General features: G+C 36.4%; 1 protein-coding gene and 1 long non-coding RNA gene across 3 annotated transcripts in view; both read left to right on the plus strand.

Annotated features, from left to right (window-relative positions):
• LOC122483280 overlaps positions 1-20,852 on the plus strand; it is a 758,009-nt gene extending 737,157 nt beyond the window's left edge. For both annotated transcript variants that reach the window (XR_006297374.1, XR_006297373.1), the window contains exon 3: positions 20,753-20,852. This is a non-coding gene — a long non-coding RNA (uncharacterized LOC122483280). The remainder of the gene's footprint in view (positions 1-20,752) is intronic.
• LOC122483278 (60S ribosomal protein L28-like) lies at positions 14,760-15,417 on the plus strand. Its single transcript, XM_043580109.1, has one exon. It carries the CDS (start codon positions 14,790-14,792, stop codon positions 15,255-15,257), a length of 468 nt encoding a protein of 155 aa, XP_043436044.1. The 5' UTR covers positions 14,760-14,789; the 3' UTR covers positions 15,258-15,417.
• Positions 20,853-24,479: the final 3,627 nt, after the last annotated feature.

The raw sequence follows: 24,479 nt of genomic DNA on the forward strand, positions 1-24,479 counted from the left end.
ATTGGAAGGATCTGGATGTCTCCCGCTCCTTTGGTAATTATCGAAGTCACTCTCCTGGCATGGAAGAGAGCCTCTTGCCTCCACACTATTTGATAAAGAGACTCTTTTTCCTCCTTATATAGTCCCAGAAGCCAAACAAAACTAAGCACTTTCTGTTTGTTTGATAAACCCCAGAATTATTTTAAGGTTGGATACACTAAAGCTTTAGGTTCAATTCAATTCAATTCAAGTGGATTTTAAAACCTTTGAGAAGAAGATGTGTCTAATTTACCTGTTTGTCCCCAGTGCCCAGCCCTGTACCTGACATATAATAAATGTTCAGTAAATGTTAGGAATTTTTATTATTAATACTATTATTATTAACACCTGTCTCTAGTTCCTGTTACATACAAGTCATTAAAATGAACATTTAAGTGGGAAAATGTTTAACTCTACAATTGCACACATTTGGGTTGCAATCCTAGCTCTACTATTAACAGCGATGATATTGTAGGTGAACTATTTCATCTCACTGAACATCACTTTCCTAACACTGTTGGAATTATATATAATGCAGAAGGTTGTATCTATTAAATGAGTTAAAACTGTTACAGCGCCTAGTACACTGACTGGCATACAATAAGTGTTTAATAAATACTAGTTTTCTTCCCTCATTTCTTAATGTGTTTAGAGACCATTTGAGTCACTTGTTCCACCCATGACTGGTATTTTGCTTCAGATCTTTGGCTTTGACATTATTAATTTAGGACCAGAGAAGTTCTGTTTTCTGTCTTTGCCCTCTATCACTCCCAATTCCAATATCTCTTCTATTTGTCTCATTTTAGCTAAAAGACATCTTTTAAACAGGGCTTCAAAAACTCAAACAAGATTTTTATTGTGTCCCTCATATGTGGCAACCACTATGGCATGCATTGGAAATATAGGAATGAGTACAACATGATGACTTCCCTTAGGGAATTTGCAGCCTTGTCAAGGAGACAGGGATAGACATACCCAATTCAAATACAGTATGAGCAGTTTTCAGCGAGATTCTTAAAATCAAAGTGATATGTGAGAACTGTCAATGCCTCTTGTTAGGAAGCAGGTGAATTGCATTGATGAAAGATTCAGGTAGGAGGTTCCCTGTAAAGTGGGCTTTGAAGGACGATCCAGCATTTTCTGGACAGGGAATGGGCGAAAGATCATTCTACAGAGAGGGGACGGCATGTGCAAAACTACACAGTGATGCATGTGATAGGAGATGAAAATATGTATTTACTGACACTGGTTACATGCTATATTATATATGTCTACAATTAAAGAGTATCATTCATGAGCTATGTCAGATGTTTTCAGACACGTAACTGGTGGTGGTGTAGAAGGTAAGTTGCAAATAAACCATACCACTTCTGAGGATGGAGTAAGGATGTAGCTGCCTCAGTGGGGATTAAGCTTCAGAAATGGCATTTCATCAGGCTTAGTGGTTACCTGCTGAATTGCAATACCTTGAGCATTAGTTCCAGTCTGTAACCAGGGGCCACAGAAGGGCCAGACTGATTTTTTTAAAACTAATCCAGAGGCAGATGATGCACAGGGAGAGCTTTTTTTAGTCACTGATCATGTGATTCGTGGAAGGTCAGAAGGGAGAGAGACTGAAGGCAGGTGGGAGGCTGAGTAGGGACCTGGGATAGCTGTCTAGATGATGAGTTCCTTCACTAGGACAGTGACAATGGTAATGGAGGAGGAGTATGAATATTTTAGGAACATTTGCATGCAGCTTCAGGAAGCCGGCGGACATTGAATACAGAAAGTGAGTGAAGCAGATAATTTGTATACTTTAGTGACAGATGGCATGATAATGTGGAATCAAAAGGAACTGTCGTTTGAGTTTCTTAGCCCTAACTTGTTCTATAAAAAGAGAATTTGTATTTAAACAAATGATTAGACTTGTCTGTAGAAATGTAAGGAGTAACATAATTCATGAACCTATTTTTTCTAGTGTCTGTACTTTACTGCCACTTTAAAAAAATGAAATTGGAACTCAAAGCTAATAATTTGATAAATTCAGAAAGCTAGTAATAGTCCATAATGATTTTATATGGCATGATAAAGGATGACTACTGCCTTCTAAATCATATTTTCACTGAGATGGAAAAACACTGAAAAAAATCACAAAAACATGATTTATAATGTTGATCAAACTCCCCTAATTTTCCATAGAATTCATTTAGTGTTACTTTCTCATAAACGTTAATAAACTCACACAGTAGTGCTTATTGAATCACCATTGTAAATCCCAGCTGTTGCCAAACTTCACAAATTGACCTCAACAGTCCATAGTCCTAACCTTAGACAGGGGAAAGCATTTGGCTGAATAGAGTTAAATGAACAAAGTACTGTACCTGGGGCTAAAGGGTGGTGAAGATAAATTCACTGCAAGGCAGGAGCCAAATATATAATGGATTTTGAGCTTTGAAGATCCAATTCTATACACATTCTTATTATTCTGTAAATTGTTTCCAAAGTGCTTTATTAAAGCAATCAACAAATACACATTTTGTACTTGCTGCTTACAGAGACTTTTGATAACCTAAAATGCATACTTCTGTGGTCGGTTTTGCTCTTAGAGTACAGAACCAGCTCTTCCTTAGTGTTTACGCCATTTATGGTGAACTAAGATGCCTCTTTATCACAGAAATATGACTGTCTGTAGCAAGAATCCTTGTTTTATTTTTATTTCCACTTTATTGATGAGAAAAAAATGAGCCTCTGAGAGATGAAGTGAATTAATTGTCAAGGTCACCAGGATTTGAACGTAGGTTGATAGATAGTAAGTTTCTTTCCCTCTCCATTATATTATTTAGTCTCACATCCTTTACTATTCACAGGGTCTCCTTTCCTTTCCTTTCCTTTCCTTTCCTTTCCTTTCCTTTCCTTTCCTTTCCTTTCCTTTCCTTTCCTTTATAAAAGGAGCTGTTTCATGCAACTTGCATTTTTATAATCCTTAATTCTTTTCTGTGTAACTGTTTTATCCCAAAACATTGTTAAATAATGAAGAAGTACAATAGATTTAAAGTAATAATATTGAATTTTTTTTAATTGGACTTTTTCATTGAAATATAGTTGCCATACAATGTGGTATTAGTTTTACACCTAAAATGTCATGTTAGATCCAAGAATACAGCTTAATGCATCATCAGTGTATAGGCTATTCAGTGTTCACCACCTTAAGTGTAGTTACCATCTGTCACCATACAGCGCTATTTCAATATTATTGACTATATTCCCTATGCTGTACTTTTCATCCCATGACTTATTTATTTCATAACTGGAAATTGTTCCTTTTAATGCCCTTCACCTATTTGGCTCATCCCCTACCACCCTCCTCTCTGGCAACCACCAGTTCTCTGTACTTACGAGTCTGTTTCTGTTGGTTTTTTTTTTATTTGTTCCATTTGTTTTGTTTTGTCTTGTTTTTGTTTTTATATTCTACATTTAAATCATATATTATTTATCTTCCTTTGTATGACTTACTTCACTTACTATGATACCCTTTAGGTCCAACCATGTTGTCATAAATGGTTGTCATAAATGGCAAGATGTCATTCTTTTTTTATGGTTGAGTAATATTTCATTGTGTTTGTGTGTGTATACACACTTGCTGTATATATATTGCCACAGCTTCTTTATCCATTTAACTAATTAGGGACAGTTAGGTTGCTTCCATAATTTGGCTATTTTAAATGATGCTGCAATAAACATAGGATTGCATATATCCTTTCAAATTAGTATTTTTGTTTTCTTTGGGTACATTCTCAGCAGTGGAATTACTGGATCATATAGTAGTTCTATTTTTAATTTTTTGAGGAACCTCCACCTTATACTCCACAGTGGCTATGCCAATTTACATTCCCACCAGTGCATGAGAGTTCCCTTTGCTTTACATCCTCACCAATACATGTTATTTCTTGTCATTTTGATATTAGTCATTCTGACTGGTGTGAAGTGATAACTCATTGTGGTTTTGATTTGCATTTCCCTGATGAGTGATATTGAACATCTTTTCATGTGTCTGTTGCCCATCTGTATGTCTTCTTTGGAAAAACATGTTTGTTAAGGTCCTCTGCCCATTTTTAATCAGATGATAAAGATGATGATGATGATGATGATGATGATGATGATGATGATTTTGGTGTTCAGATGTATGAATTATTTCTATATTTTGGATATTAACCTTTTGTTGGATATATCATTTGAAAATTGAGTTGAACAACTTTGGGTATACATTTTAAGACAAATAGTTTTCATTTTTAATGTGTCCATACTAGTAGCTTTTTAAATTTGTTCTCATGGTCAGATGTTGTTTTTCTAAGCCTGCATTCCTGGCATAAGTCCAGGGTGGAGATAATTGTGCATATTTTGTATTCTGTTTTCATCAGAGCTGTCTATTGTCCCTTTATGATTATACTACTACAGGTAAATTTTTAATTTTTTTAAATTTTTTAATCTTTTTAATTTTTTACTTTACTTTTTTTAGAGAGAAGCATGAGTGGGGGAGAGGGACAAAGGGAGAGAGAGAGAGAGGAGAGAGAGAGAGAGAGAGAGAGAGAGAGAGAGAGAGAGAGAATCTTAAGCAGACGCCATACTCAGCACAGAGCCCAATGAGGGGCTCAACCCCATGATCCTGGGGTCATGACCTAAGCTGAAATCAAGAGTTGGACAGTCTACCAACTGAGTCACCCAGGCACCCCCAGGAAAGTTATATTTTATTACTAAATGTTTGATATTTTTGCAAATTACTTAATCTTTCCAGATTTGGTTTCCTCTTTCATTAAATGGGGATAATAATCAAATATCGTGGGGGTGAGGTGAGGATTAAGTGAACCAGTGATTTAGATGAATAGATGGATAGGTAGATAAGTAGGTAGGTAGGTAGGTAGAAAGATAGAATTGAGAGCAGTACTCAGTAAGTGAAGTGTAAGTCTAAGGAAAATAGAGTTGACTAGTCAACAACATGAGGCTTGAGGGCACCAATTCCCCTGCATAGTCAGAAATTCACATAGAACTTTTGACTCCCTAAAAACTTAACTACTAATAGTAAGAACCTCAAGAGATCACTTTTTATTTCAGTACACAATTTACTGGAGACAAGAACTGCTCATGCAGAGATGATTAGAGTCACACAGCATTTTAAGCAAATACTTGGCAACACTTAGGCTCACCACAATGGCAACAAGAGGTGGCTACAAAATTATTACAGTAGTAAAGTGTCTGCTATAGTTAATTTTATGCAGTTATGATTTAATAGTGCATCTTTACATTTGTTTACATTTATTTCAACTGTGAATTATGCCCTGTACAATCTGTGTTTATATGCACAAGTTTTGATAGATTTTAACTTTTTGTAATAGATTTGTGTATATCTTATAGGATAAGTGATAAAGTAGACTGGTATCAACATATATGCATTCATGAAATATGCAACTTTAAAAAATAATGTTTATTTTTGAGAGAGACAGAGACACACAGAGAGAGAGAGAGAGAGAGAGAGAGAGAGAGAGAGAGCATGAGTGGGGGAGGGGCAGAGAGAGAGGGAGACACAGCATCCGAAGCTGGCTCCAGGCTCTGAGCTGTCAGCACAGAGCCTGACGCAGGGCTCAAACTCATGAACCACAAGATGGTGACCTGAGCCAAAGTTGGACCCTTAACCGACTGAGCCACCCAGGTGCCCCGGCATACCCAACTTTTTAAATTTTTTTTTTTTTAATTTCTAGGCTTTGTGGCTTGTCTGCTAGTTTTTTCAAATCCAAAAAATTTTCCAATATATTTATTGAAAAAAAATCAGCATATAGGTGGGCTCACACAGTTCAAACCAGTGTCGCTCGAGGGTCATTTGTACAAGATGTGTATTTAGTAAAGTTAACATTTATTTAGCACTTTTTATATGCAGGGCCTATTCCATGTGTTTATCTGTACAATTATATGTTAATATCCATTACATTATGAGACACCTGTCTTATTATTTTTACTTTACTGAAGATAAGAGGGAGATTTAGACTAGATACATAGTTTGCTGAAGGGCCCACAAGTATCAGATGAATGGAGCCAAGATTTAAATTCATATCTTACTGAATTTAAAACCCATGATTGTAAGCCATACTTTATGGTATATTTTTAAATTTACTTCCATTTGTTAAGTTGTATGTAAATAGCCTACTATTTGATGTATAGATGCTGGTTTATGGAGAAAGCACATATGAACTAAAGTTGTGTAATTAAATATCAAAATGGCAAGAGCCTAGGAGTAGCTAAAGATTGAACATTCTAATATAGACTGTTATAATTAATCATAGTTCATAAAATAAAGTGCTAAGGACCACATTTTGCCTCTTTTCATACTTCCTTTGAATGACTATTATGAGATACAGTTGTAGTTTTAATACAGGACTGAGTTGAAATGAGATTGAAAAAAGATATGGGAAGTTCTCCAGTCTAAATAAGTGTCTTGTCAAGTTTAAGCATTTGTAGCATGTTTGATCATCCTGGTCCCCAAATGTTTGGAGCCTCATAAGATCAATGAAGCTCCCAAGTTCTGTGGCCAAATTAGTATTCATTTTCCCCTTGCTCTCCCATGAACTATAGACACCACAGCTAGTTAGTGCTAACAATTTATAAATCAAGGCTAGCATTAAAGTTGTGTTTGTCAATTTTGGGGTATGAAATGATTGATGGTATGTAGAGTTGAAATGGTGTAGTGGAAAGAAAGATGGGATTAATCTTCCTGCTTTGTCATACAGTAGCTTTGTGATTCCAGACAAGCTACTGTGTCTCTTTGTCTCACTTTGCATGAGATTTAAGGTCAGAAAGCCCTAGATTCAAATCTTGTCTCTGTTCCTTAATAGCTTTTTGACCTTAGGCAAGACCTTTTACTTGTTTAAATCTCAGTTATATATTTAGTAAAAGAAATTTCCCGTTGAATACTAGCTTCATAGGGTTGTGAGGATTAAGTTAGGATAATATAGGTAAAACATTTGGATGTCTGCATTGTACATAACAAGCATTTAATAAATGTAAGCATTACTGAACATGTATATCAAATTTTTCCTATAATTTGTATTTTATCCCCATGTGTTAGACACTGTTGTAGTGCCTGGATGTAAAATTTATATACAAGCATACCTTGGACATATTGCTGGTTCAGTTCTAGATCACTGCGATAAGATGAATCTTATAATTAAGTGAGTCAAAAATATTTATTTGTTTTTACAGTACAAATAAAAATTATGTTCAAACTATAACAGAGTCTATTAATTGTGCAATAGCATTGTATCTGCAAAATCAACATACATACCTTAATTAAAAATGCTTCATTACTAGAAAATGCTAACTGTCATCTGAGCTTTTGGCGAGTCATAATCTTTTTTGCTAGTAGAGAGTCTTGCCTTGATGTTGATGGTTGCTGACTGGTCAGGTATTTGCTTAAGGTTAGGGTGGCATATTACCCCTACTGTGGGTAGAACTACTTTTACAATTAGAGCCAATCCTCTCCAACTCTGCTGCTGCTTTATCAACTAATTTTATGTAATATTCTAAATCTTTGTTGTCATTTCAACAGTCTTCATGGCATCTTCACCAGGAGTAGATTCCATCTCAAGAAAGCACTTTCTTTGCTCATCCATGGGGAACAACTCCTCATCTGTTCAAGTTTTATCGTGAGACGGCAGCAATTCAGTCACATCATTAGGCTCCACTTGTAATTCCAGTTCTCTTGTAATTTCCACCACATCTACAGTTATTTCCTCCACTGCAGTCTTGAATTCCTCAAAGTCCCTCATGAGGGCTGGAACCAACTTCTTCCAAACTGCTGTTCATGTTGATATTTAACCTCTTCCCAATAATCATGAATGTTATCATGGCATCTAGAATGGTAAATTCTTTCCAGAAGCTTTTCAATTTACTTTGCTCAGATACATCAAGAAACATTACTATGTGTGGCAGCTATAGCCTTATGAAGTATATTTCTTAAATATTAAGGCTTTAAAGTCAGAATTACTCCTTGATTCATGGGCTGGAGAATGGGCATTATATTAGCAGGCATAAAAAAATGATCTCATTGTACATGGCCATCAGCTCTTGGGCGACCACATGCATTGTCGATGAGCAATAATATTTTGAAAGAGATCTTTTTTTTTTTTGAGTGGTAGGTCTTAACAATGGAATTTAAATAAGTAGGAACTTGTGTTCTAAACAGATATGCTGTCGCCTAGGCTTTGTCATTCCATTTACAGAGCTTCAGCAGTGTAGATTTAGCTTAATTCTTTAGGGCCCTAGGATTTTCCAACTGGTAAGTGAGCACTGGCTTCAACTTTTAAGTCATCAGCTGTATTAGCCCCTAACACAAGACTTATGCTGTCCTTTAAAGCTTTGAAGGCAGACGTTGACTCCTCTTCTCTAGCTATAAAAGTTCTAGACAGCATCTTTTTCCTCCAAAAAGCAGTTATATCTACATTGAAAATGCATTGTTAAGTGTCGCCACCTTCATAAATTATCTTGCCTAGATACGGATAACTTGCTGCAGCTTCTGCATCCGCACTTGCTGCATCACTTTGCACATTCATGTTATGGAGATGGCTTCTTTCCTTAAACTTCATGAACCTGCCTCTGCTAGCTTCAAACTTTTCTTCCACAGCTTCCTCACCTTTCTCAGCCTTCACAAAATGGAAAGAGTTAGGGCCTTGTTCTGGGGGATCAGGCTTTGGCTTAAGGTAATGTGGCTGGCTTGACCTTCTATCCAGACCACTAAAATGTTCTCTATATCAGCAGTAAAGCTGTTTTGCTTTACCATTCATGTGTTCACTGGAATAGCACTTCTAATTTCCTTCAAGGACTTTTCCCTTGCATTCACAACTTGGCTGACCGCTGTGTGTGAGAGACCTAACTTTTGGCTTATTTTGGTTTTCAGCATGCCTTCCACACTAAAAGTTTAATCATTTGTAGCTTTTTAAAATATTTTTTAATGTCTGTTTATTTTTGAGAGAGAGAGAGTGTGTGTGTGCAAGGTGGGGAAGGGGCAGGAAAAGAGAGAGACAGGATCTGAAGCAGGCTCTGTGCTGATCGTGGCAAGCCTGATGAGGGGCTGGAACTCACAAGCCATGAGGTCATAACCTGAGGTGAAGTCAGATGCTTAACCGACTGTGCCACCCAAGGGCCCCTCGAGCTTTTGATTTAAAGTGACATATGTGAGATTCTTTCTTCCTTTGACTTGAACACTTAAGAGGTCATTATGGGGTTATTAATTGGCCTAAATTTCAACATGTGGTATCTCAGAGAATAGAAAGGTGCAAGGAGAGGGAGAGAGAAGCAGAGGAACCGGTTGGTGGAGCAGTCAGAACACAAATTACGTTTGCTGGCTTTTATGGGCACTGTTTGTGGAGCCCCAACACAACCGTAATAGTAACATCAAAAATCAGCGATCACAGGGGCACCTGGGTGGCTCAGCCGGTTAAGCATCCGACTTCGGCTCAAGTCATGATCTCACTGTTCGTGGGTTTGAGCCCCGCGTCGGGCTCTGTGCTGACAGCTCGGAGCCTGGAGCCTGCTTCGGATGCTGTGTCTCCCTCCCTCTCTGCCCCTTCCCCGCTCATGCTCTGTCTCTCTCTCTCTCTCAAAAATAAACATTAAAAATCAGTGATCACAGATCATAACAACTGCATTAATAATGAGAAAGTTTGAAATATTGCAGGAATTACCAAAATGTGATACAGAGACATAAAGTATACAAATGTTGTTTAAAAAATGGTGCTGACAGACTTGCTTAATGCGGATTTGCTACAAATCTTCACTGTTTATAAAAAGGTAATGTCTGCTATTGAAAACCATGGTAAGGATTAAATTAAATAATGCACATAGACTGATGAAAAAGGGCCTGACATTTAATAGATCCTCAATAAATATTAGAACATGAGATATAATGGTATGTAATTAAGCCAGACACCCACACAGGCATAATGTGAATTAGCAGCAGTGAGTTAGAAGAACTTTTTTATTCATTCATTCTTTAATTCAGTTAATTCATTCAACAATCTTTACACCAGTTCCATGCTTGGAAAGGATCTTATGTAACAAGGAGAAAGCAAAGGTTAATAAGACTGGGTTTCTTCCCTATAGATTGTCTTTATTCTGAGATCCGGGTGTCTGTTGATAAATTTCAGAGTCCATGAATTCTCGAAAAGAATATACAAAAATAAGTATTTTTATTTTCCAGGAAGAATATCTGTCACTTTCATCAGCCTTTTTGAGGGCATCCCAGGAAATCTCAATACAGAAAAAAAGGTGGACCCTGATCCATAATTATAGCTTTGGCAGCATTTTGATACCCAGTTGCCTGGAATTTGATTTCTGGGATAACTGGATTCAATTTCTAGATTCATCCCTGGTTTCTCTGTAACTTAACTTAAACCTCAGTTTCCACATGTATAAAACTGGAATAGTAATACCTACCTCTCAGACTTGTGTCAGTACTGTGTATCAAAAAGAATCTCAGTAGGGGCGCCTGGGTGGCTCTGTCAGTTAAGCGCCTGACTCTTTGTTTCGGCTCAGGTCATGATCTCACGGTTCGTGAGTTCAAGCCCCACGTCAGGGTCTCTGCTGTCAGCACAGAGCCCGCTTTGGATCCTCTGTCCCCCCCTCTCTGCCCCTCCCCTGCTCGCTCGCTCGCTCTCTCTCTCTCTCTCTCTCAAAAATAAATAAACATTAAAAAAAAAAAGAATCTCAGCATCTGGCACTTCACAGGTATTCACAAGGAGTGGTTCCTTTCACATTGGTGTCTGCCTCAGACCAGAAGGATACCTTCCTCATCCATCACAGCTTATTGATTGATTGTCAGTGATCAGAATTCTATGCTTCAGAGAATAGTCACAATATGAAAGTGCTATAAAGGTCAAAACACCACTGATGATTGTTAAAACAAAATCTTGGCTCACACTCCTGGTCTCCCTATCATAATCCATATATATCAGCTCATCCACCTCATATTGTACCTGCTGTTACCTGTCACTTTAGATGCAATTTCTGTCTCAGTTGCATGACATTGTGATTCAGATTTCCCCAGCTATTATAGAAACTAACTTCCATGTACACACTAAGGTGTGATAAGGTGTGATAAGTGACACAAGTGCACATTTATCCTTCAGATGTTGCTCACAGTGAGAGGACACTGCGGAACTTCAAGTTACACAGCATCATACATAGAGTGAGGATTTTATGGGAAGAAAAGGGGCTGCTGAAAGCCACAGAACCATATACAAATGCTGATAGGTAAAAATAAAGTGGTAGTAATACCATGGTGGAGGGATGTTTTATAGAATAATCTAATGCCCCTACAAGAAAATAGGGTAATCATTTGGGAAAAAAATATTGAGTCATTATTACAATATAGAAAAAATAATAATACATGTCTTCCTATCAATATTTCTGATTTTTCCAGCTATGGCACAATTTTTGTCTCCTTTCAGTGAACATGTGTAACAGCCACTGGCATTCATGTCATTGAGCCAACGTCATGAAAGCTCAGAGCATCGTTTCAGCCTAGGGATCCAAAGTGGTCATTGAAGAATGCTGAACTCTATGCCTGAGTTCTCCTGGTGGCCAAAATCTGGCCTCTCAAGTGCCAGAACCTGGCATAAATATATGGCAATAAGTAGAAGATTTTCATTAATAGAGTACTTTTTTTTACAAGCAAAATATTTTGAAAATAGTTTGACATTTTATAGTTCATTTTAGAATATTAGTGATAATATTTTTCTGTGACAAGTGATATTTCCATTTATCACTGGTAAAATGTAAATACCTTACCATTATATGTGCACATATGCCCATAAAATGTAAATATATTTGTATTAGGGACCTAGTTAATATATGGAGAAACAATGATGAAGAAACATGTCGTGAGATCTACCTTCAGTAAGCTTCTGCTCTGTTGAAGAAATCAAACTTGAAAACAGTTACAGTTGGCGTGGTGGTAGGAGTGGTAAACATGGGATGGGATATCCATGATAATATGAGATCACAAAAAGGAACACCAAATGCAGAGTCAGAATTAGGAAAGACTTCTCAAAAGAGGTAACACCAGACTGACCATAAGGATGAGCAGTGGGGTTTGAAGGAAGACACTAATCCAGACAGATGGCAGTTAGATGCAAAGGACCAGAGACAAGTGGGGCATGTGATATATTCTAGGAAGTGGAAGAACTTCAGTAAGACTAGGGTGTAAATCAGCAAGAAGACAGACATTGTTAAGGTATTATAGTAGAAAAGGAACTACAATAACTTTGAGAAAAGTCAAAATTGTACACATGGCTTCTCTGTGTAAACTTCTCTAACCTTTAAGATAAATGCTCACTATTCCCTTACTCCCCATGGGTCCAGAGACCCCTGGATTGATGTGCCTAGAGAAAAATAATAATTACTGCCTGTTGTTTGCATGGTAGGCAAGGAATAGTCCTTGGTTATTTCTCACAGACCATCAAAGTGAAGTAATCTTCAAAAGCCTTTATATAGGAAGGTTAAAAGACAAAAAAAAATTGAGTGAAATTTCATTCTAGTGGAGAAGATAACAAGTAGACAAATAAATGTGTAATATTGTATTATATATCAATAAAATATGAAGAGAATTAATGCTTGGTGACTTAAATCAAATGAAAATGCTATAAAATGGGCCCTTAGGATAACAGTTATATAAAACTTCTCTGATTTCTCTTAAACCAAGGAACTTTTTATACAGGATATTAGAATCCTTCTAACTGGATCCAGTAAATTCTAAACATTTATCTACTAATGGTATTTTTTTCTTTGTTTTCCTGTCCACTGTTCTTTTTTTTTTTTAATGTTTCATTTATTTTTGAGACAGAGAGAGACAGAGCATGATCAGGGGAAGGGCAGAGAGAGAGGGAGACACAGAACCCGAAGTAGGCTCCAGGCTCTGATCTGTCAGCACAGAGCCTGATGCGGGGTTGAACTCACAAACTGTGAGATCATGACCTGAGCTGAAGTCAGACGCCTAACCGATTGAGCCACCCAGGCTCCCCTCCTGTCCACTGTTCTATTGCATGTTGTAGAATAGATCATATTCCACCTATCTGATACCATGCAGATAAGAAATTACTTGGACTCAGGAGGTTGAGAATGAGATAGAAAAGAAACAGGTCTTCTTTGTGTCATTTGTAGTATTCTAATAAAAGAAACACTTCTCATTTTCCATTAACTTTATTGTGCCATTAATTATATAAATGTATAAAATCATGTCATATCATAAGCTAAAGTGGCATGCTGCTGAATTATGGTTAAAAATGGAAACTTCTAAAAAAAGAACTGTAACTAATAGAAAGCGTATGAGCAAAACTAAAAATTAACTTCGCTGTTTCTTTCCCAAAGGCAAATCATGAGGAATAAATCTGATCAAAATAAAACTCCACAGCTCACCCATTTGTTTACTAAAGAGACCTCGTTTTTCCTTGATGTACAACTGTTTCCTCTGTTTTAAATGTTACTAAAAGATAATAATTTAATTCATCTCTCAGTTTCCAAAGTAATTTACCTTCTCTAGTATTGTTTCAGGGTTTAGAAGCATGCTTTCTTATCCAAGTTGTGCTTACATGTTAAAATCAAATGACAGAATTATTGCTTATGACTCTTTACATTTCACTTAGCTGCTGTAGAATATGATACCTACATATAATGAGGAAGCTTTCTAGTATAATTCAGTTACAGGAGCTAAACAGATTATGTTGTCCCCTGACCATTTATTCTACACTGAATCTTAGAGAGGTTTTAGTTTTGTATTTGTTCTTCAACAGTGTGTATAAAAGATGCACTAAAAGCTGCTGCTTTCTCAACAACATCATGGTCACAGTTAGTTAAATATTTAATGTCACCAAGCACAAGGCAGGGCATGCAATGAGCATGAACTTGACTATGAAACCACTGTAATGGGTTTAGGTCCCTTGGGTCTCCAATGTGCTCTGTACTGATACAGTAAATGAGGGAAAAGCCTCATCAGAATGCAAGTTTAAATAGAAATCTGTCCTGCCACATCCGTTGACAAGATTAATTATAGATCTCTGAACCTGATGTGTTTCTTAATAACTTGCATCCCTTTCCTAGTATGCAGTAAAGCTGCAATATTTATTATAGCCTTGTGTAATTCTGTATAATTCTCTTTTCCAGAGTAACACTTTCCCATATATTTTAAGTCTTAGTAACTTAACTGAGTGCCTGATAAAAATCTCCATTCGTGATTTGCCATTAGTCCTTGCATTTGTTCATTGAAATTAAGATAATTATTTTATAATAGTAGCGAATTTCTGAAAGAATGCAAGAGCTCTCTCCATAGGAAAATTCAGCCATTTTCTCTAGTGTATATGTCTTCAAATGAAAGGACAAGGCAGTAAATATAGTAAAAATTATTAGAAGGTATTTTGCTTTGTGAATTACCCAATCTGCCTTAAAAGAAATGAAAAGAAAAAAATAATGACTCAAATGATTTTTTAAAGCTTAAATTATAGTGATAGTAGATCTAGTACACTGTTATATTTTTTAAAAAATAGGTTATTTTTTAACAAAGGAGGTTTAAAGCATGAGTTTACAGTGAAACAGATGTAGAACTGAATCAGGGTATCAGTGTTTACTAATTAGGTAAAGTTATTCAGTGTTTGATCTCTAGTTTCTTCACTTATAAAATAGAAAAGTTAAACCAAATTTTTGGGTTTGTTATGATGATTACATAATATGCTACAGAGAAGGTGATTACCACAATGCTTGGTCCATCACAATCACTAAATGTTAGCTTAAAAATAAATAGCTCTTTCTGTCTCTGGCCATTGGTTCTGTCCACCTGCAGTGGATGGATGGTCGTGCAGAACTGCTCCAGCTTCCTGATTAAGAGGAACAAGCAGACACGTAACACAGAACTCAATAACCTGAAGGCTCGTAACTACTTCTGCTACAGTGGGCTGGTTCACCACAAGACTGTGAGTGTGGAGCTGGCGGCTGATGGCAAAGGTGTAGTGGTGGCCATGAAGGGGAAATCCAGCCAGCAAAAGCCCGCCACCTCCTTCCTGTGGCCCGTCACCAAAAAGACTGCCCAGGGCACTCTCAGCAGCATCAGGCACATGATCCACAAGAACAAGCCTGAGATGGTGAAGAGGGAGCAGGTCGCCCTATCAAGAGCTCCTGAATGCCTACCCCCCAACTCCAAAGCAATAAAGATGTCAGCCACCTAAAAAATAAATAAATACACATAATGCTTCATACAGATTGAAATATCTGCCTAGGCTTCCTATTGATCTCATCATCTTAAAAGTGAATCCAAGATGTAAGCTTCATAAAAATCTGTACAGTTGACCCTAATGAAGACTCAAATGTCTGTTTTAGTGTGATGCATCCTCATAATGGATTCTTGGGGGGGGGGACATTTATTAATATACTATGTGCAATATTCTTTTTTAAAGCATATTTTGAAAGAGAGAGAGAGGGAGGGAGGGGCAGCCAGAGAGAGAACTGCAAGCAGGCTCTGCAACTGTCACCTCAGAGCCTTATGTGGGGCTCAAATTCACAAACTCTGAGACCATAACCTGAGCTGAAGTCAAGAGTCAGAGGCTTAACTAACGGGGTTACACAGGCACCCTAAATATTCTTTGTATTTTTTAATTTTTTTAAATGTTTGTTTATTTTTGAGAGAGACAGAGCATGAGTGGGGGAAGGACATAGAGAGAGGGCGACAGAATCTGAAGCAGGCTCCAGGCTCTGAGCTGTCAGCACGGAGCCCAATTGGGGGCTGGAACTCACAGACCAAGAGATCATGACCTAAGCCAAAATCGGGCACTTAGCCGACTGAGCAACCCAGGCACCCCAGCGCCTTCAATATTCTTAAACAAGAAGCCACTAAGCTCAAATTTTCCTATTGTCTTTAATACCTGGGCCAATACTCTTAGTTGCTGGGACAACATAGCTCATTAGCTCTCTCTACATCTGAGCTCACATCACCCCATGATGTGGTCCAAGTTCTTTACAGTCTTCAAGCCTGCACTGCAAAATAGCCTCCCTACCTGCTACTGACTTGACCTACCTCCTTCATTCATGAGTCTGTTTTTCTACCTGATCATGCCCAGTATTCTAGTGGTGATGATACAAAATCTTTATCTCCATTTAGGGGTGAACTGCCCAATCGTATCTCAGTTTAGAGAAAGATAGAGTCCAGGGGCTGGATGCCCTCTTGGAAGGCAGATTACAGGGTCACTCCGGAATAGAGGCAAAAACAATATTCAGGGTAGTTGATGAAGAGTATTTTAGACTGAGATTAAGTTGGGTGGAAGTCAGTAGGAAAGGAGATGGTAAAAAAAAAAAAATTAAGGGATAATGCTAGGGAGGCAAAGCTAGTGGATCAGAATCAGGTCAATGAATAATGGGTATGATATTTGTTATTCACTTATTATATTTCTTTAGGGTGGGAACAGACATTAAAGTAACAGACTGGACAATAAACAAGCTGGTTGTCATCATAAAAATTCTTAACATTGTCATTGACAACAACATCATCATCATCATCATCATCATCATCATCATTACCACCACCATCATTAAAGTTCCATTTTCAGAAAAATAGCAAAGCGCAGCAGTGTTACATTGAAACAAACAATAGGTTAAAGCAAAACTTGGCTATTATTGTATAATCTGTATTCGGTAAATTATTGATTGATTATAGATTGATGTTTACTGAGATATAATTCATTTAACATAAAATTAACCATTTTAAACTGTACAGTTCAGTGGTTTTCATCCTCCCTTCTGTCTGTGTCTTAGCAATCTAATTCATGTATGTTTCTTACTACTTGGCCATGTCTTGAAAACGTTGTGGATCTGATTCTTAATCAAGATTTACTCATCTGAGTGTGTTAGTTTCTTACTGTTGGTATAACAAAGTATGACAAATTTCATGGCTTAAAACAACACAAATTTAGTATCTTATTAATAAGGTTGGAGATGTTTCTAAGCTATAATCACAGTGTTAGCCAGGCTGCTTTTCTTCTGGAGGCTTTAGGGGGAATCCATTTCCTTGTCTTTTCAAATTTCCAGAGACTATGCACATCTTTTCCTCATGGCCCCTTACTTCATCTTCAAAGCCAGCAGTATAACATCTTTGAATCTCTCTCTTTAAGAGATGGAGAGATGAGAGAAATCTCATCTTTGAATTCCTCTTGCCTCCAGCTTTCACTTATAAGGACCTTTATAGTTACTTTGGGCTTACCCAGATAATCCAGGATAATATCTCCATCTCGAGATCCTTAATTTAATCACACCTATAGAGTCTCCTTTGTTGTGTAAGGGAACATTCATAGGTTCTGGAAATTAAGATGTGGACACCTTTGAAGGAAGGAGTTGTCATTCAGCCAACTACACTGAGATTTAGGTAAATGTGTTATATTGCATGAATATTATTTAAATATGTTTTTATGGTTTTTTAAATGTTTATATATTTTTGAGAGAGAGTATGTATGAGGGGCAGGGGCAGAGAGAGAGAGGGAGACAAAGGATCCAAAGCAGGCTCCATGCTGACAGCAGAGAGCCCGATGTGGGGCTTGAGGTCAAGAACTGTGAGATCATGACCTGAGCTGAAAGTCAGATGTTTAACTGACTGAGCCACCCACGTGCCCCTAGTTTTGTTTTGTTTTGTTTTGTTTTGTTTTGTTTTTATGTTTAATGAGTTTCTTTATCTCTATGAAATTTTCCTGAACACTTACTTCTCTGGACTTTATAGCCTATGACATTTGAAAGCCCTTCTTTAAGGAGTCTGTTAATTGCCAGGGAGCTTACACTCTTCTACACTGTGTCAATGCCATCTGCAAGGAATTTCTTTTAGTAACTTCCATAAAATATAACTATCACATTAGTCAGGAGTTTTGCTTGTTTTACTGAAAATTTGGAAGTTTGTGGGCATGACCATCAATTTCATTGATCCCTTCCTTCCATCTCTGACACTCCTACTGTCCCTATCCCTCTTCTTTTCTCCCTGTCACTCAGATACCCTGGCATCCCCAAATTCTTCTCTATTTTGCAAAGCGGTTCATTTTTTAACAACTTCAATTGTCAAACTTGAATAACAGCACCAAAGCACTTCAGAGCAGTGGGCTCCCATTGAAGAAGTTTGAGTGTCTGTTGAGGTGGCTGTGTCTATAGCTGACAAAGTGACATTTCTTCTACTTTAAATATAACACTGATTTATATAAGTGTTGTTATCATAGATAATTGAAAGATGATGCTAAGAATCATTTGGACACATTTTTGGTATGCATGTCTGAATGCTATCTTACATGCTAGTGTTTCTCACTCATTACGTTTTTTTAAGTTCACCTAGTTTACCAGGCATTTTGTTAACTACATATCCAATAAAGAACAAAACATAAAGTCTTGAGTCCATTGACTCACATTTTTGTTGATCCATGTTAAATTAAGCATTGTTCATCCATATCTTTGGTTTGCTATTGCCTTTGGTGAATTGTCTTATACCTACCCATGGGTAATGGTCAAGATAAATTGATAGCAGTAGAAGACCTGGGTTTGACACTTTTGTAAAGGGTGTTCATTAACTTAATTCCAGTTTCTATGGAAATAGTCATGTTAAAATTGGAGATTTTTGAAAGATAAAAATTATGTCCTGAATAAGCTTCTTAAAGGAATATATCAAGCAGAATGAGATCTCATAATTTTCAGCTCCTCTATGTGTTCATAATGTATATATACAGCTCAAAAAGCTTTAAAGTGGCAGGGACTATGTCTCTTTTTCTCTATGCCTGATACATAGTAAGTAATATGAATTAAAGTGTTTGTTGGATGATTAAATAAATACATATAGGAATTCATTTAACAACATAATAACAGCTAGCATTTATGATCACTTACTGTGTGCCAGCTGCTCTGCGAACCTTTGCATATGCATTTGTTATTTTTATTCCTAATATAAGAAAAATAAAACTTAGGGGAATTTAATAACTTCTCCACAATTGTATATCTATCCATAACTTTGCTTTTAGCTATTAGCCTATCTCACCTTCTATTTATCATACTAAATCATAATTATCTTATAAACTGTTAGGCTTCCTTACTAGACTGTGAACTCCAAGACAGTAATGATTTTTACTTGTATATCTCTGTATCACCAGTGCTAAATTCAGAGCCTAACAAAGAGAATGTGTTCAGTGACTGCTTCTGGATTGAAATCATTGATCTATAGAGATCTCTGGAGAGCAATGACCCTCACCATAAGGGGTCAGTGGAGAGGACTTGAAGATTAGGAGAACTGTACTCAGATAATTGATGCAAGCTGAGCTATACCCATTTGGTCACCCTTACCTCGCAGGTTTTTTTCCGGTAGATAATGCTAACTACCAAAGAAGTTTCAGGTTGAGGGTTGTCTACACCTGTAATTTTGGTATCAAGTTAAAATAAAAACGAGTTAAGCCAAATTCTGACATACACATATAAATTTATTAAGTATAGATATCCATTGGCAATCAAACATAAAACAATTTATTACAACCTATATTTTAATCTCAATGTGGTCAAAATCAATGTGGCCAGAAGTCATGTGGTGCTTTTACTTGTTCTGACTACCACCTGGTATGAAACTTCACTTGAGGTGGATGTGAACAGGTAACACATATAGCTGTCGTTAGGCAATTGTGTTCTCCTGCATTATAGTTATAATTAAGTTATACATGGATACATGGATCCATGTGTCCACTATCTTTGAGGAAATAGTTTACAAGCCTCACTCAATTTTATATCATGATTCTTACATCTTGTGAAAGGAGAGGGGAGCCTGACTAAAGCATACAAGCAGATCTGCATATCTTAAACATACTAATCAATAAGCCACTAATTTCACCAGTGCAGAAATTTTTTTTTACATTCATCAGATTAATTATGAAAGCCTCAGGTGTAGATGGAGATGTATAAAAGAAGCCCTTGTAGCTGACACCAGTCTTTTTAATATGATGCCGAGTGAACACCATAGAATGTAGTTTTTAATTAGGGTAACTGAGATTTATATCCAAAACCAATAACATTCATAAAATAAAGCCATTTGTGGTAACTTACATATCTATACACACATATGTATATGTATATAGGTGTGTGTGTACATATATGTGTGGGTATAGGGTGTGTGTGTGTGTGTGTGTGTGTGTGTGTGTGTTTATTGTAATCCCTTTTCTTCCAGGGGACATCTGCTCTCTAGAATTAGGACTAAACATTTGTGACCTAGGGGGTTCCTGTAGTTTCTCCAGAAGTAATCCATCTTCTGGGAAGCCTCCATTTTAATCCCATTCACATTTTCCTTTTAATTGCATCCTCAGTTAAAAAGTTATTTTAGAAACTTTGTATAAAAAAGAAACTTTGTATAAAATAATTCAGATTTATGTATTTGATATACTACAATTAGTGGATCTTTTTCATATGGTATTTTCTCTCTCAAATAATTTATAAACTCATGCAGATAAAGAATTTTTTTTCATTTTTCATTGCTCATCCATTCATATCACTAATTTTAGTGACATTTAGCTAGGTTTTTTCCATTCTCTCTTTTTCACTTGCATGCCCACAGCTAACTGGGCTCAATACTGTAAATGTTGAATGACTGAAAAACATCCTATTATGAAGCCATCTTTACTAAAGTTTGCAGGTTTCTTTCCCTAATTTCAAAATGCCTTTTTCATTTTAGGTCACTCCAGGTAGCTTGTCTTACAGCATCAGTTCTCTGTTGATTCTCACAGCACGGGGCAAAGAAGAAATCACTGGATCAGGTATGGCTTCCAGTACAAAAAAAGTACTCACTCAAATTAAATACATATACTACACTTCAGAGTGAAAGTTTAAAAATACTCTTACGATTGAGGCGATTGATTTTGGAAATTATTAGAAGTAGGAACCATTTTTTTCTGTACCACAAGATCTCTTTTGTGGAAAAGAAACTATACAAGTACTTGTTAAAGCTTCTACATTGCAATTTACTCCAACTAATAATTACCCTATCAACACATATTCTGTCTAAATGTCTTTAGTCACAGTCCTTCTAATGTAATCTGGGTGTTCATTGTTCTTCTGTTTGATATGCACTGGAAGCTCCCAGCATCTTATTCTAATCAGTATTTGAATGCATTGTCTGTTGAAATGAAAGTAACAATGATTAGTAGGACAGATGTTTCCCTTGAATGTGAAAATGTAGGGGTTAAAACCACAAATTAAACTGAATATTCAGTCTTTGCATGTATTTTTCAAGATGGTTGGATACAAATTTTTGTGTAGTGAAAATCAGGTACCAGTCAAAGTTTAAAGATCTGTGACCTGCAAAATAGATGATATTTGGAAATAACTTTACTTTTACTGTCCACTCTGGAGAATAGACAAAGAACTCTAGTATGTTGGTAACATGAAATGCTATTTGCCTTCAATGGATGGTGATTTTGACAAGGAGACTAGGAGAAACATGAAAGTAGAAAACAGAACAATCAGAATTTCATGCCAGGTGAATTCATGCATCAGGGAATTAACAGAAGAATTATAAGAGCTTATGAATGGATTGTCATTCATTAGTATATTACTATTGTTATTAATATTAGATGTGTCTTTGCTTTTTGATTGAAAATGCTATAAAAAATCAGTTGCATATGACATTTAATTGTCAAAATTTGAAGACTGTAACAGAAATCTGATTTCTCTCATGTTGATAATATTTATCTCCTGTTTCTACATGTATTCCTTAGCTAATATTTTTTACTGGGATTTTATAAGGCCATGAGAAAAAAAAATTAAATATAATGTATGTCTCAATGGCTAACTTTAATTTCATAATTGAGGAAATAATTGAGGCCAAGGTGATTCCCATTTTTGTTTGTAAAAACAGTGCAGATCTTCCTCTACTTAACGTGGAGTTATGTATGAGTAAATCCACTGTAAGTTGAAAATATTGTTAAGTTGAAAATCAGTTTAACACACTTAACTTACTTAACTTCATAGCTTATCCAGCCTACCTTCACATGCTCACAACACTTACATTTAGCCTACGGTCAGGGAAAATCACCCAACACAAAGCCTATTTTATAATAACGTGTTGAATATATCATGTAATCTATTGTGCACACTGCTGAAATTGAAAAACAGAATAGTCATTTGAGTATAAAATGGTTGTAAGTGTGTTTTGTCGTTTACCCTGGTTATCTTGTGGCCACCTGGGAGCTCCAGCTTCACTACCATTACCCAGAATTGTGAGAACGTATCATAACACCTGCTGGCTAGCCTTGGAAAAGATCAAAATTCAAACTATGGTTTCTACTGAATGTGTATTACTTTTGCATCTTCTTAAGGTCAAAAAATGCTAAATCAAACCATCATGAGTCAGGGATTGTCCGTATTGTAACTTACACCTTTATTTAAATAAAGTTTGTGTTTATTCCTTCTCACAACCTTCACAAATAGTACCTGCAAATAGGTAATGAATACAGCTGCAGAATACAGATGATAGGCCCCATTGGGGAAGAATGCCTAGTTAGCTAACCTCCCAAGGAAGAATAATAGGGTGAGCCTTAAAACCCTAATTTACAATGCAAATTGTAAGTTAACCACTTCAAGAGGGTTATCATATTTCAATCATCAGGCTGATAAGAGGTAGCCAATTGTTTTTTGTCTGAATTGCTTGAAGAGTTAATAAAAAGATGATGAGTGTTTTGGGGTAAGGATGATTCCTCTGTCTACTGACCTTCTCAGAGTTTGTACAGAATTACTATCTAAGTCTCTTTAGATAATGACCCATGGATCTAATCTCCATTAAAGCTTACTTCACATAGAATAAGAGGTTCAAAATGAAGCATCTTTGGAGTCAGTACCCATGATTAAGAGGTTATTAGTTTTCCTGGTCAAGAAGGTGGCACTACAGTGGGATTTCAGTGTTTCATGATGTCTTCCCTACTTCAAATCTTACACTTCCAACTCAAACGTGTTATTGCCTTAGACTATGGTATTTAGTTAACATGTGCTGTTGTTTGTTTTAATTTCGTTAACTTAACCTAAGCCTATCATTCAACATTTGAAAACTGTGAAAAATCAAATAGATAATGAAATAATAATGTTTCATAGTTCATAAGACTGCCTCCGTGATTCTGGGCAAACCATTTAAATCTTCCTTTTTATTCACTGTATGAAAGGCCTTTGTTGGAGTAGGGATGACTCCTCTCATTGGGATATAGTATCTTTGTTCTTTTAATTTTTTTTTAGTATTAGATATTTATTTAAATATATTTTGGTTGATCCATTTGACAACTACATGAGTGTTTGATCTTTTTATAGTGTAAATAGAATAAGCTTTAGAGGCAAGTAGATTTAGGATTATATTCTATCCTCATCTTTTACCAACTGTGATTCCTTGCTACAGATGTCACATCTGTAAATGGTAGGGAACAATGATATTATTTAAAAGAGTTTTTCCAATGATTGAACAGGTAATACATTTCAAACTCTTAGTATACTGTGCAGCACAAAGGAAATACTCAACCCTGTTAACTATATCATGAAATTGCCTAGAATATTAATTAGAGTAGTATATGTATATATATAGATTAATAGCATCACCACAAGGAATGAGGATGGCATATCTGTTCTCAAATAATTAGTATACAAAAAAAATCTTAACCCTAAAAGTACACTGAAGATAGATTGAAGTTTAAGATTTACAGTGCTTCAGGATTTATCACTACTGACTATCATTGTAAGCACAGAAAACTAGGAGTATAGAATGTTCTATATATGGAGTTTAATATGTGTGCAAAACCAATGTAAAAAAAAAGCCACAGATATGATCTAGCACAAAGACTTTTCAGACTGGATTATTTGTTTGAATTTGTTTTATTTGATTTTTATGTGTGTTTATGGAACTAAACTATATATAAAAGTAATATAAGAGTTGATCTAAGGGTGCCTGGGTGGACCAGTTTATTAAAATAGTGTCTGACTCTTGGTTCAGTTAAGGTCATGGTCTCACAGTTCATGGGTTTGAGCCTCACATGGGGCTCTGTGCTTGGTAGTGTGGATCCTGCTTGGGATTCTCTCTCTCCCTTTCTCCTCCTCCCACATGTTCTTCTCTCTCTCAATCTCTCTCTCTCTCTCTCTCTCTCTCTCTCTCTCTCCCCCCTGCCCCCGTCTCAATGAGTAAATAAAAAAGAAGTATAGGAGGAGGAGGAAGAAGAGCTGATCTATTTGGGAATGAGAGAAGCTCAAATTCTTGTTTCTTCTACTCTGTCACCAACCCATCCCTGAGTTAGCTCTGAAGACCCCCTGCCTGCAATGCTTAGAGAACACAGTTTAGAAAGAAAGAAAGAAAGAAAGAAAGAAAGAAAGAAAGAAAGAAAGAAAGAAAGAAAGAAAGAAAGAAAGAAAGAAAGAAAGAAAGAAAGAAA

The sequence above is a fragment of the Prionailurus bengalensis genome, chromosome D1 (assembly GCF_016509475.1).
Source record: "Prionailurus bengalensis isolate Pbe53 chromosome D1, Fcat_Pben_1.1_paternal_pri, whole genome shotgun sequence".
In the NCBI taxonomy this organism is placed as follows: domain Eukaryota; kingdom Metazoa; phylum Chordata; class Mammalia; order Carnivora; family Felidae; genus Prionailurus; species Prionailurus bengalensis.